Source organism: Apus apus, chromosome 1 (assembly GCF_020740795.1).
Source record: "Apus apus isolate bApuApu2 chromosome 1, bApuApu2.pri.cur, whole genome shotgun sequence".
In the NCBI taxonomy this organism is placed as follows: Eukaryota; Metazoa; Chordata; class Aves; order Apodiformes; family Apodidae; genus Apus; species Apus apus.
The window spans coordinates 148671672-148688340 of NC_067282.1; the positions used below are offsets into that span (position 1 = coordinate 148671672).

Consider the following 16669-nt stretch of genomic DNA (forward strand, 5'->3'; position numbering starts at 1 on the left):
ATGCAAGTACTTGCAATTTTGAATTGATGTAAGGACAAGGCGCAGGCAAGCAAGCATAAAGGCTGAAATGTAAAAATTAATTTGCAGTTAGCAAGTAACACAAGTGGCAACACAGAAATGCTTCATATTAAAAGTAAGAAGAAAGGAAATATAGAACCTTAATGGGAAAGAAGAACAAGCAACATGCACTACAAAAGACTGAAATACTCAATTCCTTTTGTCTACTGCCTTCATAAAAATGGCAATATCTGATCACAAACTGGTATGTACTAGAGCCTGAGGGCAAGTTAAATATAGTGCATCCTCAGAGAGCTAGATGAACAATCCATAAATTATCAGTGATAATTTTTCAAACTGATTATCTTGGAGGTTAGAGAATACCACAGGGCTGCAATGTGGGAAACAGAAAATACATCTTTAAAAAGGGGCCCAAAAGGATGATCTGGGGAATCTGTATAGCAGTGAAATTTATATTCCTACTTAAGTATTAGAACAAATTATTAAAAAGATAATTTATAAGCATCAGAAGATATGAAAGCTGTAAAACAAGCTAACATGAATTTGCCAAGAACATGCTTCTGTCAAAACAATATTATTTCCTCCTCTTACTGAACAGCTTGCCCTATGATTGCAGTAATAGATGTAGTAATTCTCAAGTGCAGTAAAGCTTATAAAAATGTTTTGGTGCTGCTTTGCTACATTTCCATTATCAACCTCTGTAAAATTAATTATATAAAGGCAGTGTGGTCAAAAAATAAAACTCTATATTAACATTTTATTATCAAGGTGGAAAGCAATTGGTCATAATTCATTTAACTGATAGCTTAGAAAACATGAGAGAATATAATCACATGGAATTTGCAGTAATGTAAGAAATCAAATGGAGAAAAACAAAAAGGGAAAGGACAGCTAGGCAGCAATACAGTGGGAACATATCTTGTAATTAAAATTATTGCAAACTAAATATGTATCAACTCTGTGATGTTACAGGAAGAAAAAAGCATTTTCAAACTGCATTAGTCTAGTAAGTTATTAATTGTTGTTAGAAGACAGACCACTTAACTTAAGGACCAAATTTTCACAAATGCATTCTTACACATCTGGAAAGTGCACAGCAAGCATGGGAAATGTCACACATTTTTCTTGAGAAATCTATTTACTATCCTGTAGCATCCCTGTTAGTTCTTGTATCTATGTACATTACATGCAAACAGTAAACTACTGTTCTGAAAATATGTCCTTGGATGTTCATAAAAGTTAATCTACATTTTCCTCAGCAATAACTGTTTCAATACAGTATTTGATAATTTAGTATTTTAATACACTGCTTCAGTATTTACACTTGCAATTTCTTAAGGCATACATTAGGTTCCTACTTCTCACATTCCTTAGCATGTTTTAATGGTTGTAGTAAATAAGATCAAGAAGCACTCCTTAGGTCTTCAAGTAAACAACTATTGACATCAAAATCAGAACTTGAAATTAATTTACCAGGTACTGATTAGCATAACAGAAATTTTCTGTAGTAGACTTTCCTGAAACCAAGGTATATCAACTGATACATATATGTATACATAGTAGCACATAAATCTGTTAAGAGTCTTACCATTAATTACTGGGGTATAAACAACAATTCCAACTAAGTTAGGATCAGATACAGTTGTGTCCAGAATAAGGCCACCAATGCTGAAAACCAAAGTACAATATTTAGAACAAGGCAAGTAGTCACATTAATTAGTATTTCAAAACTTTTTTAGCAATCTTTCTTACAACATCTTCAGGCCACAATTTTCTTTGCAGTTCATCTCACCTCCACCTCCATTGCCTTGTCCTCACTAGAAATTAACATCCCTATAGGTTTTTTATGTATTAAAGTTGGCTCACTGTATAACAAAGACTTTCAAATTTCAGCCAATCACTCCCGTTTTAAGAGTTATGGTTTTCATTTGACTAAATAATCTCTTAGATCTGTGTGCAATCTTGACTGGAGGAGATGAATAGCTTGCCATTTCCTTCATTTGACACAGCACACTTCTGTCAGTCCTTGCCACAGGCTACTGCAGCTTCCTCCACTCATTTCCACCCATGACTTAACTTTGTAACTTCCTTGTTTTGAGAAGATTAAAGTTATTCACACTCTGCATTCTGGAAGTTCCTTAAATGCTTCTTTTAAGTACAATCAGGTGTTAAATAAGATATATAGACAAAGGGTGACTATCAAGACGAAGCAAGACAACTAAGACTTACCTGCTTATAACCATGGCAGTTATAACAGGCTCCCATCCTGAATGGAGAACAGTTCTGGTAGCTGGGTGTTTGGCAGCTATGACAATCCCCATCGGAGTGAGAGCCAAAAAAAAGGCACCAACCAAAGGAGATACATAGTAATATGTCTCTAAAATAACAATATAGGAAAAACAAACAAAAATCCCCGTTTTACTTTCAAGACTTCTCTCCAAGTTTTTCCCAATTTAGAACTCCAAAATAAATTACAACCCACATAATGTAACTGAGGAATTTTAATACTCTTTATCGCTACTGTACCTAAAGTTTCAACCATTGCACTAAACAAGATGGTTAACATCTGCCATCTGTGATCAGTTCCCCATCTTCTCAAGGACAGAACTATCTGTGCAAAGTAGGAATTTTGAGGAGGATTTTTGTCTGATGTTTTACGATAAAAATGCAGTAAGAATGTGGAATATAAAACGTTATTTTGTAACATATCTACTAGAAAAAAAAGAGAAATTGAATGCATTGAAAATGCATGTTGTTTATACACAAATTCATAGCATATGTACACCCCCTTGTTTCCAAAGCACAGATAATATGGTAATTTTCCCAGAAGGAGCATTTTCTAAAATGATGCAAGCACAATGTGCAATATTGAGACATTTATATCAGTAGCTCAGTTGATTTATAACCAGTTTGAGTCTGAACCTTCAAACCCACAATTCTGCTGCTTTTACCTATCCATCAGAACAGCATCATATTTCACAGGAGCACAACTGCAAGCACCATCAAGTACCATCATAAAGCTGAGCTACTAAGGCAAATGGCTGCCTCCACAGAAAGAACACTGATTTTTTTCAGATTACTTGATTTTATAATCCCATCCATAGAAACTATTACAGTGATCCATGACTTTCTTATTCTACAGTGAGGTAAATAATGGAAAACTTATCCTAGTTGCAAAAAAACACACACACCCCAACTATGCAAACATTCCACTTTTACATATATTTAGTTTTATGAGAAACATGGTCTTGTATTTAGTGTTAAATACATTTTGTCTAAAGTTTCAGAATTTTGGTAAGTCTTAATGCAAAATATATCCTAAAATAACAGGTTGAAGTAGTTAATGTAGAACACACCAAAGAAGAATATTTAGTATATAGAAAAGTATTCTCACCCATGTATTAAGGCTTATCACAAAGGCTGCAAACTCAAGCAATTACTACTTTGATCTTATCTTGGCGGAGCTAAAATTACTCCTGGAAAAACTGCTGCAGAGTTTTTAGAAGTCACTATCCTGTATTGACTGGTAACAACCTCTGCAGCAAAGCTAGCAGAAAAGATAGTAAGATACCTTTCACTGGGCTATCTAAAAGTAGAAAGATATTAGAATGAGACAAATTCCAAAAGCGAAGTAATTTTTCCTTATCTAACCATGCTACAGTATATTATCTCTGCTTCCTTTGTGGTGCCTTTTTTTCCCTCTTTTCTCCTCTTTCTGTGAACTAAGAAAAGAGTTCTTACTCAGAGTATACAAATACACAATTCCTTTATTTAGTAACTATAGTTCTGTTCTAACAAACTTAACAAAAATGACAAAAAATGCACTGATGTAAAGCTCTTGAACTACTCACCGCCCAGCTAAAAACACCCTTCCCTCAATTTGCAGTGAAGATCCCTGTGTGTACTAAAATTGGTCACAGGGAAAGGCATAGTTCTTTCTACAGCTATTTATTTAAAATTTTGCAACTTCTCTCCTTTTCCCCTCTGTTTTCCCCCCAAGACACAAATCATACTGTATCCCTGCTACTTTTCTTTCTCTCCCTTTGTCTGCTTATCTCATATGGAGGGAAGGTGAGGCATTAGCATGTAGCAGATGCTGAGTAATTGATTTAAAGGTTAGAATGGGAGAATAGCTCTAATGTAGTACATTTAGTAAAATATAAAAGGACACAAAATAAGTTCCAAGTCTTTGCCACATTTTTTGAGAGGTTGCCAGTTTTATTAAAAGATAAAGTCTGCTGGTCAGCAAAGAACCTCTGCTGCAAACACTGAGCAGCAAAATACAGATTCAATGGTGACCATTACCCTAATTAATCACTAATTAAAAAAATTCCTTCACTTGTACATCAACAATTAGCCCACTGTACTTTTTATTATGGGACTTCCACCAACACAGGAAAGGAAATTAAAATTCAGAATAGTATACCTTTTACAATAAAGTTATTTTTTAATCCCACTAACAACTAAAGAACTTGCTAGAATATACTCATGAAAACAGGGAGAGTATTTAACTATCTGCACCAGTCTCCAAGAATGAGGAGCTAGTCCAAGAATGTAGTCCAAGAATTACAAAGAGCACTAGAAATAAGTAAAGTATATATTTCCTTTTTTCTGGGAAAAAATAATAATGCACATAGACAAAACTGAAATCAGCCCAGCCAATGAGCAACTAATACTAATCAAGAATTATTTAATTGGTAACTTAAAAATAAAAAGTAACTATAATAACAATGTAAAATACTAACACACATATACATGTTATCGTGCCACAGAAATGTTTTGTAAGATGATTAAAAAAAAAGGAAAAAATGGAGAAGACAGTCTCATTAGTGTATGATTCCTTAATTACAACCAAAATAAATACAATTTATATCTGCAGTGCCACAGAACCATTTCAGAAGTCAGCAAGGGAACAGAGCACAGGACTTTTTTTTTAGCTGTGGGAGACTCTACTGTAGAACACCTTACTATAAGAACCTAAAAAGACATTAACCTTGAGATCCATCTTTAACGGAAGGATGGGCCATCTTTCTCTGCATACCCAATTCAAAGAAGAAAATGTATGCTACAATAGCTGGAGAATAGGAAAAGGGAATAAATTACTCCTCTTTTAGGGCTCTTCACTCAATTTTTGATAGATTTATAGCAGATACCTTACATGGTAAAAGGAATCTTGCTCAGCCCAGCTCTGCTATAGAATTTGTACCATCCAACAGTGGAAGATCAGCTCCTAAAAGCACTTAGATCTTCAATGAACTTCTGACTGTGACTTTACATTAAAAAAGGAAGGAGGGAAGAGGAAAGATAAAAGGTTCTCAACATAGTCCTCATTGATCTTAATTTATTTCAAGCCCTCATCCCTTTAGTAAACAGTGATACAAACTAATCTTCCAGTTTGGAGAACTCAGATACGTGATGTGTTATTCCTTGTGCAGAGTGTTTACTGTGACATACTGCTCAGTGCAGTGCCCCTGAAAACAGTGCAACCCCTGGTAGGAATTAAAAGTAAATTGGAAATATACGACTTCAAAGCTATTGGCAGGAACCTGAAAATAACCTTTTCAACCTGGATCCGAGATGCACGGAAGATACATGCATATACTTATGTCACGTTCTGTGAGGAAACTTCCACATCTAATATACTGGGTCTGCCTATTGCAGAGCACTCCCGGTGTTCTGACGGGGGAAGCGGAGCCAGCGACGGTCGCAGGGAGCCCTCTAGTGCTCTCCCCAGCTGCCCGACAACGAGTCACAGACACGGCTCTCATTAACTTAAGAGCTGTTCAGGCAAAAAGAACTGTTGATTTTTTGCTAATAAAATCCCCTCGTTTGATAGATTTGCCATTATTTTTAAAGCAATCAGATGAACTTTTAAGAAACTATGCACATGATGGTCAACAAATGATGTTTCATTTGGCCCTAGCCTAGGTAAAAATGTTAGTCCTTTCTCTTGCCTCTTGTGGGTATGCTCTGAAGCATCCTCTCAAACCAAAGGCTGCGCACGGGTGTACAGCTCTGTTAACAGACAAGCAGAAAGCTCATACATAAATAATTTCTCCCTTCTGGTCTTGTTATCTGAAAACAACACTTCCCTTGCAGAAATGAGCCAGAAACTTACACTTTTATGTCAGTACATTTGAGTAGTTAGGATATAATAAATCATAGGATAAAACAGTTATTCCAGAGTACACTACACAGCTGAATCCCACCTGCCTCATTACTAGCCCATGCACTGGGTTTCATTCTAAGATTCCCAGTGTGCTTGTTATTCTAGCACTATACAAGCAGGGAAACAAAGAAGAACATCATGTCTGTGGTGTGTGAGGCCAAAGGTCTCATCTAGTCCAGTATCTTGTGTTTGACTATGGTGAACAGTCAGGGTTGTGGAAAGAAAAAAAGAAAATTACAAGTTTAGAGTGATGCTTCTTTCAGGGGGCTCTGCCAGCTTCTGCTGCTGCTTGCCTTTGGGATTTCATCAACTTTCTCTCTGCTCCTGTCAGTCCAATACTACTCAATGGATTCTTCTCTGATAAATTTATCCAAATAGTAAGTTCAACATCCCAATCACACATTGTGTAAAAAAGTTTCTTCAACTTGTTTTTTAACCTGTTGCCTAATCATTTTCTGAATGTTTCCTTCCTGCCATTCACAACTTTATATACCTCTCCTGAGCTAAAGCTAATCCATTTTTTTTATTCCTTGTTACTATTCATGGATCAAATACATGCATCTTGGAAACCACACATTTCCAAGGACTTTGTGATATGTTCTTACTTCAGAGAGACTCTCGGTTTCCTAAGAAATTCAAAGACATTGGGGAAGGAAAAAAAAAAGAAAAAAAAAAAAAGAAGAAAAAAAAAAAAGAGCAGAAGCAGTAATTTTAGTGGCAACTAGATAATAACATATCTCACCAAAAGATAAGTACTTCCAGAAAACCATTTCGAAAGAAAACTGGGAGTAACTCTTAGAAGTGTACTGGAGTGCACTAATCCTTCCCACCCTACACGTGTGGGATCTTCTTTTCAACTGCAGTGGCTGACTAAAATGTGAGCAGCCATGACAGCTGCAAAAGTAGCAAAGGATCAGTTCAAACTGGCCCCACTTCTTGTTTTGTTCCTCCAAGATACATTAGGCCATCTGTAACTAGACATGTTAATTCCTGGACCTATGTGAAAGAAAGAAAGAATTCCAAGTTTATATTCCCATCTTCTTTTGGGGAGTTAGTGGGGTTTTTTGAGGTTTTTTATATTTAAAAAAATAATTACTATGTTTTGGAGGAAGTGAAATATTGGTAGTAATTCATTAAAAAAACCCCTTGTGTTACCTGAAATTTATATAAAGCATAAGAAGCAGCACTAGATATAGTCACCAAACAATAGGTGTTGTTTATTTACAAATGACAAACGTAGCTACTATTAAGATCCAGCTACTATTAAAACACCAGCACACGTGATTAAGTTTAGCCTGTGGCCACGATTTTAAAAAATGGCAAGGAGTAGAGGAAGCTGCTTAAAAACAGTATGACTCAGTATTAATGATGTACTGTCTTTGAGTCATATGGGTTCAACTTAGGCAATTATATGGAGAACATTACAATGCAAATACATAAAATAATATCCGTAGGGAAGAGATTTAGGAAACAAATGAAAAATCACTGACATACTCTTTGCAGTGTAGTTTACAAAACAACATTTTAAAAACCAAAAAGAAGTTTGACCTCCAGGACATAGATTTCTAAGAAACTTACTTTGAAATATGTACTACTTAACATTTAAAGTCTGAAGTCTAGCATTAATTACTTAAATCAGACACAGTCCTGACTAGAATACATTTCAATCATAACCCTAACCCCAACTCTTGCCTCAGTATTAACCCAAATTTAGCAACCTCTTGCAACTCCACACCTCCCCAGACAGCTAGCATATGCCAATAACCCCAGCTAACTCTCTTAGCTAACTTCTTTCCATCTAGGTGGTACACCGACTTCCCAGGCACTTCACTGACTAGCATAAACCCTAATTTTGAATGAATTCCAATAAAAAATATTGATTGATGGGACCTGAAATCTATTTTAAGCAGAATAACCCAGTGTTTCAGTTTAGTAAGACTTTGGGGCATAGCAATAAACCTAGATAAACAGGCTCTAAATTCTATTTTTTATCCCAGTCCTAGCATTAGCTAGAGACACCAAACTTAATGATAACAGAAGCTCCCTCTCTAGACTTCTCATCAGGAGAAAAGGAGAGACGTTAAAAAATCTTTATTAGTTTTCTTTTCACTGTAGGTCTATAAACTTCCTTAAGAGAAGTAACTAAAGAAACTATTTGAGAAATAAATTAAAAGAATATAAAATATATAAGTATAGTTATGAAATAACAAGGGGGGTGGGGGGTGGAGGGGGCAGTAACTAGCAACAAGATGAGAGAAAATGGCCTCAAGTTGTGCCGGGGAGGTTTAGGCTGGATATTTGGAAAAACTTATTAAAAGAAATGGTTATTAAGCTCTAGAACGGGCTGCCCAGGTGTTTAAAAATTGTACAGATACGGTGCTTAGGGACGTGGTTTATCAGTGGGCTGGTAGAGCTAGGTTAGTAGAGTTGGGTTAAAGGTTGGACTGGATGATCTTACAGGTCTTTTCCAAACCAAACAACTCTATGATTCTACAATTCTATGATTCATGGGGCAGATGAAGATACAGGAAAAAAAAAAGCAGACTGATTTTTTAGTTCCTCATTCTCTTTTTCCAAGCTTACATCTCCTTTGTGATAATCAAGCATTTAATTACATCAGCTACTATCTGAACACATTTCTAATACAACCTACAGACATTTTCATTTTTAGCAAACATTGTGATGATGACCATTCTTCAGTGGTCTGCTCCTTGAAGAGAGTAGGATTTAGACAGTGCAGGTCTTAGAAATCAGAAAAAGTGTCAAAGGGGCTGTAGAAAGATACATGTAACTGGTAGAAAAAAACTGCAGGCCGAAAAAAAAATAGTAATTAATTAAAAAATTTGTTTTGAGTTGTTTATGTGTAATCCACCTGTTTACTATTGCTGTTAGTGGGAAAATAAGCAAACAGCCAAAATCTGTCAAGAAGCCAGACAGAACTGAAGCATGAAGTAGGATTAGATTATTGCCCTCTGTAGTCAGTCATCAGCAAAGGCCTCTCCTTTGCTGCTCAGGTGTTCAGGGTGGTTCTACATTTTTTCATCTTTCATGACAGAACTGCTGTTCTGAAGAAAGCTATAGCTACATTAGCAGATTTATGTTTGAGATATAGTCACCAAATTTGTAAGACAAAACAAAACAAAAAAAGAAAACAGAAGAGAGCAGGGCCATTACTTGGAGAAGTTGGAAGTGGTTACTTTGTATACAGAAAGGCAAAAGGAAATGCTGGTAAAATAAAACAGGAAACAGGAGGGAGACATGGAAGCATCGCAGTGTGAGGAAAATGAGATAGAAATGAACTGAGGAAACAATTGCAAAGCACAAATCTATCTAAAATTAGGCTTCACTTTCACAGAATCATGGAACCACAAAATGTTAGGGGGGGTGGAAGGGTCCTCAGAAGATCATCAAGTCCAACACCCCTGCCAGACCAGGACCACCTAGGGCAGGTCGCACAGGAACGCGTCCGGACAGGTCTTGAGAATCTCCAGAGAAGGAGACTCCACAACCTCTCTGGGCAGCCTGTGCCATTCCTCTGTAACCCTCACAGTAAAGAATTTTTACCTCATGTTGGGGTGGAACTTCCTGTGCTCTAGTTTGCATCCATTGCCCCTTGTACTATCACAGGCATGACTGAAAAGAGACTGGCTCCTCCTTCTTGACACCCACTCTTCAGATATTTATATACATTAATAAGATCCCCTCTCAGTCTTCTCTTCTCTAGACTAAATAGCCCCAGGTCTCTCAGCCTTTCCTCATAAGGCAGGTGTTCCAGTTCCTTAATCACCCTTGTAGCCTCAGTTGGACTCTCTCATGTAGATCGCTGTTCCTCTTGAACTGGGGAGCCCAGAACTGGACACAATACCCCAGATGTGGTCTTACTAGGGCAAGTAGAGGGGGAGGAGAACCTCCCTTGATCTGCTGGACACATTCCTCCTAATGCACCCCAGGATACCATTGGCCTTCTTGGCCACAAGGGCACAATGCTGCCCCATGGATAACTTGTTGTCTACCAGGACTCCAAGGTGCAGGACTCTACACTTATTCTTGCTGAACCTCATTAGGTTCCTCTTTGCCCAGCTCTCCAGTCTCTCCAAATCCTGCTGAATGGCCACACAGCCTTATGGTGAGTCAGTCAGTCCTCCCAGTTTCTTATCATCAGCAAACTTGCTGATAGTTACAGGTCTCCAGCTGGACTCTGCATCATTGGTCACTACCCTCTGGGCATTATTGTTTAGCCAGTTCTCGGTCCATCTCACTGTCCACTCTTCTGCCCTTCTACCCTGTACTTCCTGAGCTTGCTCACAAGGATGTTATGGGAGACAGTGTCAAAAGCCTTGCTAAGGTCAAGGTAGACTATATCCACTGGTCTCCGTGCATCTACCCATTCAATTACAACATCATAGAAGGCTATCAGGTTAGTCAAACATGATTTCCTCTTGGCAAATCTATGCTGGCTACTCTTGATAACCTTCCTCTCTTCAATGTGCTTAGAGATGACCTCCAGAATGAGATGCTCCATCATTTTTCCAGGCAAGGCTGACTGGTCTCTAGTTTCCTGGATCATCCTTCTTGTGCTTTTTGAAGACTGGAGTGACATTGGCTTCCTCCAGTCCTCAAGGCTCCTTTCCTGTTTGCCTTGATCTTTGGAAAAGGATGGAGAGTGATAAGGCAACAACATCACCCAGCTCTCTCAACACTTAGGTGCATCCCATTGGGGCCCATGGACTTGTGCACATTCAATTTACCCAACTGATCTCTAACCCAATCCTCACTGACCAGTGAAGAGTCATCCTTTCTCCAGGCTTTATCTCTTACATCCAGGGTCTGGGATTCACAAGGGCTGGTCTTATGAGTAAAGACTGAAGCAAATAAAGTATTTAGTAACTCTGCCTTCTCTGCATCCTCTGTTACCAGGGCTCCCACCTCATTCATGTAATCTAGAGGCTACTTCCAGCTGACTGGAGAAGGCATCATCAATATCTTCTTCCTGGTTTGGTGGTCTATAGCAGACATTCATAATAGTTTTGCTCACATTTGCATGTCCCTTAATTCTTACCCATAAGTTTTCAACACGTTCTTCCTCCCGCCCTGGGTAGAGCTCAATGCATTCCAGTTGCTCTTGTACATAAAGAGCAATTCCACCGCCTCGCCTTGTGGGTCTCTCTTTCCTGCAGAATGCATAGTCATCCATGACAACATTCCAGTCATGGGAGCTGTCCTACCATGTCTCAGGAAATGCAGTTATATCATAGCCCTGTAACCTAATGCAGATCTCCAGATCTCCAGCCCCTTCTGCTTATTCCCCACACTGCGTGCAGTGGTGTATAAGCATTTCAGAGAGGGAGTCAAGCACTAAGTTTTTGCTCTTGAAGAGTGGCAGCCCTTCTGATTTTCAAAAATGCTAGCACACTGCCCCACAAGTGCTTGGCTACTACACCCAGGGGCCTCACTAGCACGTTCAGCTACATCCCCCTCCTCCTTTTAAACCTAGTTTAAAGCCCTGTCAATCAGCCCCACAATCTCTTGTGCAAAGACCCCCTCTCCCCTTTGAGAAAGGTGTTTCCCATGAGGTGCCAGCAAGCCTGGTGCTGTATAGGCCATTCAGTTGTCAAAAAAGCCAAAACTGTTGTGGTGACATGAACTACAAAGTCATGTATTAACGGACTGTATTTGTCTGTTCATTCCTGTGTCATTGCCTGAAACTGGAAGAAGAGACTTTGAATACATACTTGTTGTAAACTTGCTGTTGTAACTCAAAGTACTTAAACTGCTGTTATTTTGATTTCTGGACATAGCTGCAGCTCAATATATATATGCATTTTGTTTAAAACCACACCCCAGGAAGAAAAAGTTCTCGAGGCAGAACTCCTCTCCCAGCAGCTGATCAAGATAGCCAATTCAACTCCTTCCCCCTTGAAGGGAGGACACTTCAAGAGGGCTCTGGGAAGCAAATATTTGATTTAGAGCCGAGCATTCAAGAAAACCTGGATGAAGACAGGTTTCCTCCTCCCCAAAAAAGCGGAGTAAGTTCTGCAACTACAGTTTCTAATTCACATGTAGATTGACTGTGATACTGCTAGAGACTTTCAGATATTAGTAGATTGTGGTTAGTGACTTCTATAATCTCCAAAAACGTCATATATAATGCTGAAATGTTGACGAAGAAGGTAGTTAAACCAAGATTTTCTAAACCTCCCCCCAACTCTGCCTTCTCCACACTCTTCTAAGCCAAAAAATACACTTAGAAACATACTTACCAAGGCAAGTATAAAGACCCTGACTTATCCATGCTAGTATGGCAAGAGTGATAAGATCTCCAAAACTTGCTGCAATAGGAGTGGCAACATTGTCAGGATTAATACCAGTCTTCTTTGATCCAACAATAACTCCAACCATTATTATTCCTAAAATCAACAAAGAAGACTGTACAGTAACCATATCTACTACTGTAGCTCCACAGAAAATTCCAAGATAATGGCACTTTCAAACCTGATAAAAGAGAAGGCAGTGCTTTTGTCCCAAGATGATGGTTCTTCCCACCTGCCTTTTTATTATTATTTTTTTTAGTTTTAACCATTTTTTAAAATGAGATAACATATTTAAAACATACAGTAAGCATACACACACACAAATGAAGAACCATCTGGACAACGAACTGTTTTGCTTAGGATTAGAATCAGCACTATTGAAATTATAAATAAGCCATTTCCTGAAGAAAAAAAAAATGCAGTGTATTATTTCTACACCCTATAAATTTTAGCTAACTGAAATTTAAATTACACTAGGCTGAAAACAACATAAGATTAAATATGTTGACATCTGATACTGTGCAATACTTCCAGTCATGGACTTAGCACCAAAAATCAAGAAGTTACATAATAAATTAAAAACTAGATAATATATTAAAATGTTAGTTGCTATACAGTTAAAACATTTTAAATTGAAGATGTTTGTTTCTATTTTTTTTCCTATAAACAGCAAGACCACCTTTTTAAGAGGCATTTCCCTGCAGAATGCAAGTGTTTACTAAAAATAAATCGCACATTGTTATTAACAGTCTTCTTTGGCATAACTTAAGTAATTTCCCTCTCATCGTAAAATACCTGTAAGAGCTTCAACTGTCTATACAATTCTATATGTTACTTCAAAGAGTTTTTCAAACACTGGTATTATAATTTTCATGTATTTTAGCAATATTATGTATTGTAGGCTACACTAGGAGTTCAGTTTCAGAGAAATTGCCTAAAGAATTACACTCCATTAAATTCTCAAATTGTAGGACCACAATATTTCAAAAGAACCTGTTTCATGTGTAGGAGGATGAATCTTAGAAAGTAATTTCCTGTGCTGGCCCATCGCCAGATAACAACAAAAGTTTCTCCTAATGTTCAAATTATACATGAAAATGGAAAAAAATGCATTCATGTTCCCCAGTTCTCTTACTGCTCTTAATTCTGCACATGATCAAACTCAACGGCTTTGTAGTCACTAAAAAAAAGTGTGTGCTTTTATTCCATGCAAAGTGTTAACAATTTTGTAATTTTCACATAAGCAAGCATATCGAATTAGTAAAAAAAAGGGACATTAAGCATTTAACTTGAATTACTATTATTAAGACTACTGACTATGTATTTTCATTAAACACATCACAAGTAGAAGTACTTTTTATCCCCCTCATGTCCATTAACTTCCATTTTTTATGTTTAAATGTTTCCTGACAATTGGGAAGAGACGATTAAATTCCCCATGCCATATGACTCTGGACAGATACTGACACTCTGCGTAGAGAGGGACTTGAACATGGCCCAAATGCTTCACGTAACAAGTCAATTCACTCACTTCAGATGCAAACCAATGCACAAACCAACACCTAAGCAGCATGGGCAACCAGGAAGTTTGGATTCACCTGAGCTAACATCCAGGCTCACTCGAGCTTAGTTACACAAAGTTCTACCTGTTTAGTACTAAGAATATAATTTGTATAATAATAAATATCGAAAGCAGGAAAGAAAAGTCCTCTATCATACTAGGTAAAATCTAAACAGGATAATTTTTGTTTCAGATATGCTCAGAAGGTCATGTAAATCAAAATGCTTCAAAGAATATGACAGGAATGCAATACACAAGGCCTGTTTTTCTGCATATTAAACATACAAACTGCAAAAGGGCATCCTGTCCTCAGCTGTGTCTCAGATGAATTACCTCACTGGATTTAAACTGTTAAGGAATAGTAACATAACATACATTCAGCATCCACAGAAAACCAAAAAAGTGCAAAAAGTAACAGGCATACTCCTTTTACCTTGTAGAAGAGAAGCTATGAAGGCAGTTGCTACGCTGCTAGAACACAGAAGGATTGAATGATCGAAGCGGTACTTGCCCTCTGGAATCCAGCCCAATATAACTGCTGCCACTGCTGCCAGAAAACCCACTACTGTTGCCTGAACCTGGAGAAGATGAACAATTCTTATTGATAGACATAAGAGGACTATAAATTCGTTTTCTGTTCTTCTTTCCTCCTATCTACATTTAATTGCAAGGGGTAAAGGGAGCAGGCTTATCCATTTTATAGAGAGGATGATAACCTTGGATGACCAAGAGGAAAAATCTTATGCCAGTAGAAAAGGCTTTACCAACATTTCAGAGACTCAAGAGTAACAAAAGTAAAATAAGGGGAAAAAAGCTGAGGATTTACCAGGAGCCAAAGCTTTGCTTAAAACAATGAAGTCACAGCATAAACATTTCACATATTTTTTGAGAATATTGTATTATAAAATATGAACATGAAATACTTCTTGATCTTAAGAAACAGTTGCTTTGGAAAACAAACGCTCCTTTCCTCAAATGAACCAGCTATTTAAAATATTGCATATTATCCAAATGCTCTATCATATATTTCCTTTAAACACTGAATCTAATGCAAATATAGTACTAAAAACATTTGAGAAGTCAAATTTAATAGGTTTTGCCAAATCTGAAATTTTTCTCTAATAATCCTTAGATCCGCTCTCAAAAAACTTCAAAAACTAAGTATTCTTGGTAGAGTCACTAAGAATACTTTACCTCTTCTTGTGATAAATACAAGCTCATATTGTGTTAAAAGAACTAGTGTTGTTAAAAAAAATCAGTTGTGGAAACATGGTTGGTTAAATATAAGCCAGTGTAGTAGACCTAGTTTGCCCTTAACAAGGTCCAGCTCCACACTTCCCAAGGCTTGCGATGGACTTTTTCAATAACTTATATTTATCGTGATATTTACCTGTTTTAAGGCCAAGTTGCCGATTATTAAGTTCCATTTCTCAATGGGAGAATCCATTTTTCCAATATTTACCTGTCAAAATTACAGCATAATTTCAGACATTCGGTTTTAAAATTGTATTGTTTGAAAATGCACTAATAAGGTAGAAAACCACAAATAATTCAACTCATACAAAAAAAAGAGACGTTTCAAAAGCAAGTTAAAACCAAGCTATACTTTTTTTCAAGTCAAGTATTGCTGTTGATTTAAGATTGTACTTACCTTACAAGTTATGCAAAAATAGTTAAACTTAGAATAATAGAATCATAGAATGCCAAATTGGAAGGGACTTCAGGGATCATCTAGTCCAACCTTTCTAGATACTACTATAATTTATATGAGATGGCTCAGCAACCTATCAAACTGAGACTTAAAACTGTTCAATGTGGGGGTATCTACCACTTCCTTTGGGAAACTATTCCAACATTTGACTTGTCTTCACGGTGAAAAATTTACGACTTGTGCCCAATCAGAATCTCCCCAGGAGCAACTTGTGCCTATTATCCCTTGTCTTTTTCATGTGACTCCTTGTAAATAGGGAATATCCATCTTTAAGTACTGGAACATTGTAATAAGGTCTTCCTGAAGCCTCTTCTCAGGGCTGCACAAACCCAGTTTTCCCAGCCTCTCCTCATATGACAGATCCTCTAGTTCTCTGATCACCCTTGTGGCCCTTCTCTGGACCCTCTCCAGCCCATCTGCATCCTTTTTCCTATAGCTAGAACTTGACAGAGTTTTATGTAGTAACTTGTTTAACATTAGTTTACTGTGTAAGATCTACCAGCCACCTTACACTCCAGGAATGTCCAAGCACCAGCAGTGATCAGATCCATGGCTAAAAGGGAGATTTACCAGTGTTCAGTCACTTTATATTGAACCTATTCCTATGGCCCCTAAATTCTAAGAGCCAAAAGAAAAACGTATAGATACATGTGGGTGTGGACACACACACACACTCTCATGCAAGTGTGTTAATGTATTGCAGGAAAACTACCTGCATAGAGAAACTGCAAGCACAAGATCAGAAACCACATCTAATACTCTTTAGCATTCTAACTTTTCATTTATACTATACAGCTAGAAACTTAGGATGCTTTAAATTATGTAAGCCCAGTCCTAAGGCAGTCACTGGAAAGATCGCAAATACATTCTTTTAAGAAATGAAAAAGTACATACATACA

The 16669-nt window shown here is 37.4% G+C and overlaps 1 protein-coding gene across 3 annotated transcripts in view; it reads right to left on the reverse strand.

Moving 5' to 3' along the window:
• Window positions 1-16669, reverse strand: part of SLC41A2 (solute carrier family 41 member 2) — a 60940-nt gene that overhangs the window by 27513 nt on the left and 16758 nt on the right. For all 3 annotated transcript variants that reach the window (XM_051644162.1, XM_051644161.1, XM_051644163.1), the window contains 5 exons: window positions 15450-15521; window positions 14493-14637; window positions 12448-12594; window positions 2248-2395; window positions 1607-1686 (listed from right to left, as the gene is read on the reverse strand). In XM_051644162.1, the coding sequence (XP_051500122.1) occupies window positions 1607-1686; window positions 2248-2395; window positions 12448-12594; window positions 14493-14637; window positions 15450-15521 (592 nt within the window). The remainder of the gene's footprint in view (window positions 1-1606; window positions 1687-2247; window positions 2396-12447; window positions 12595-14492; window positions 14638-15449; window positions 15522-16669) is intronic.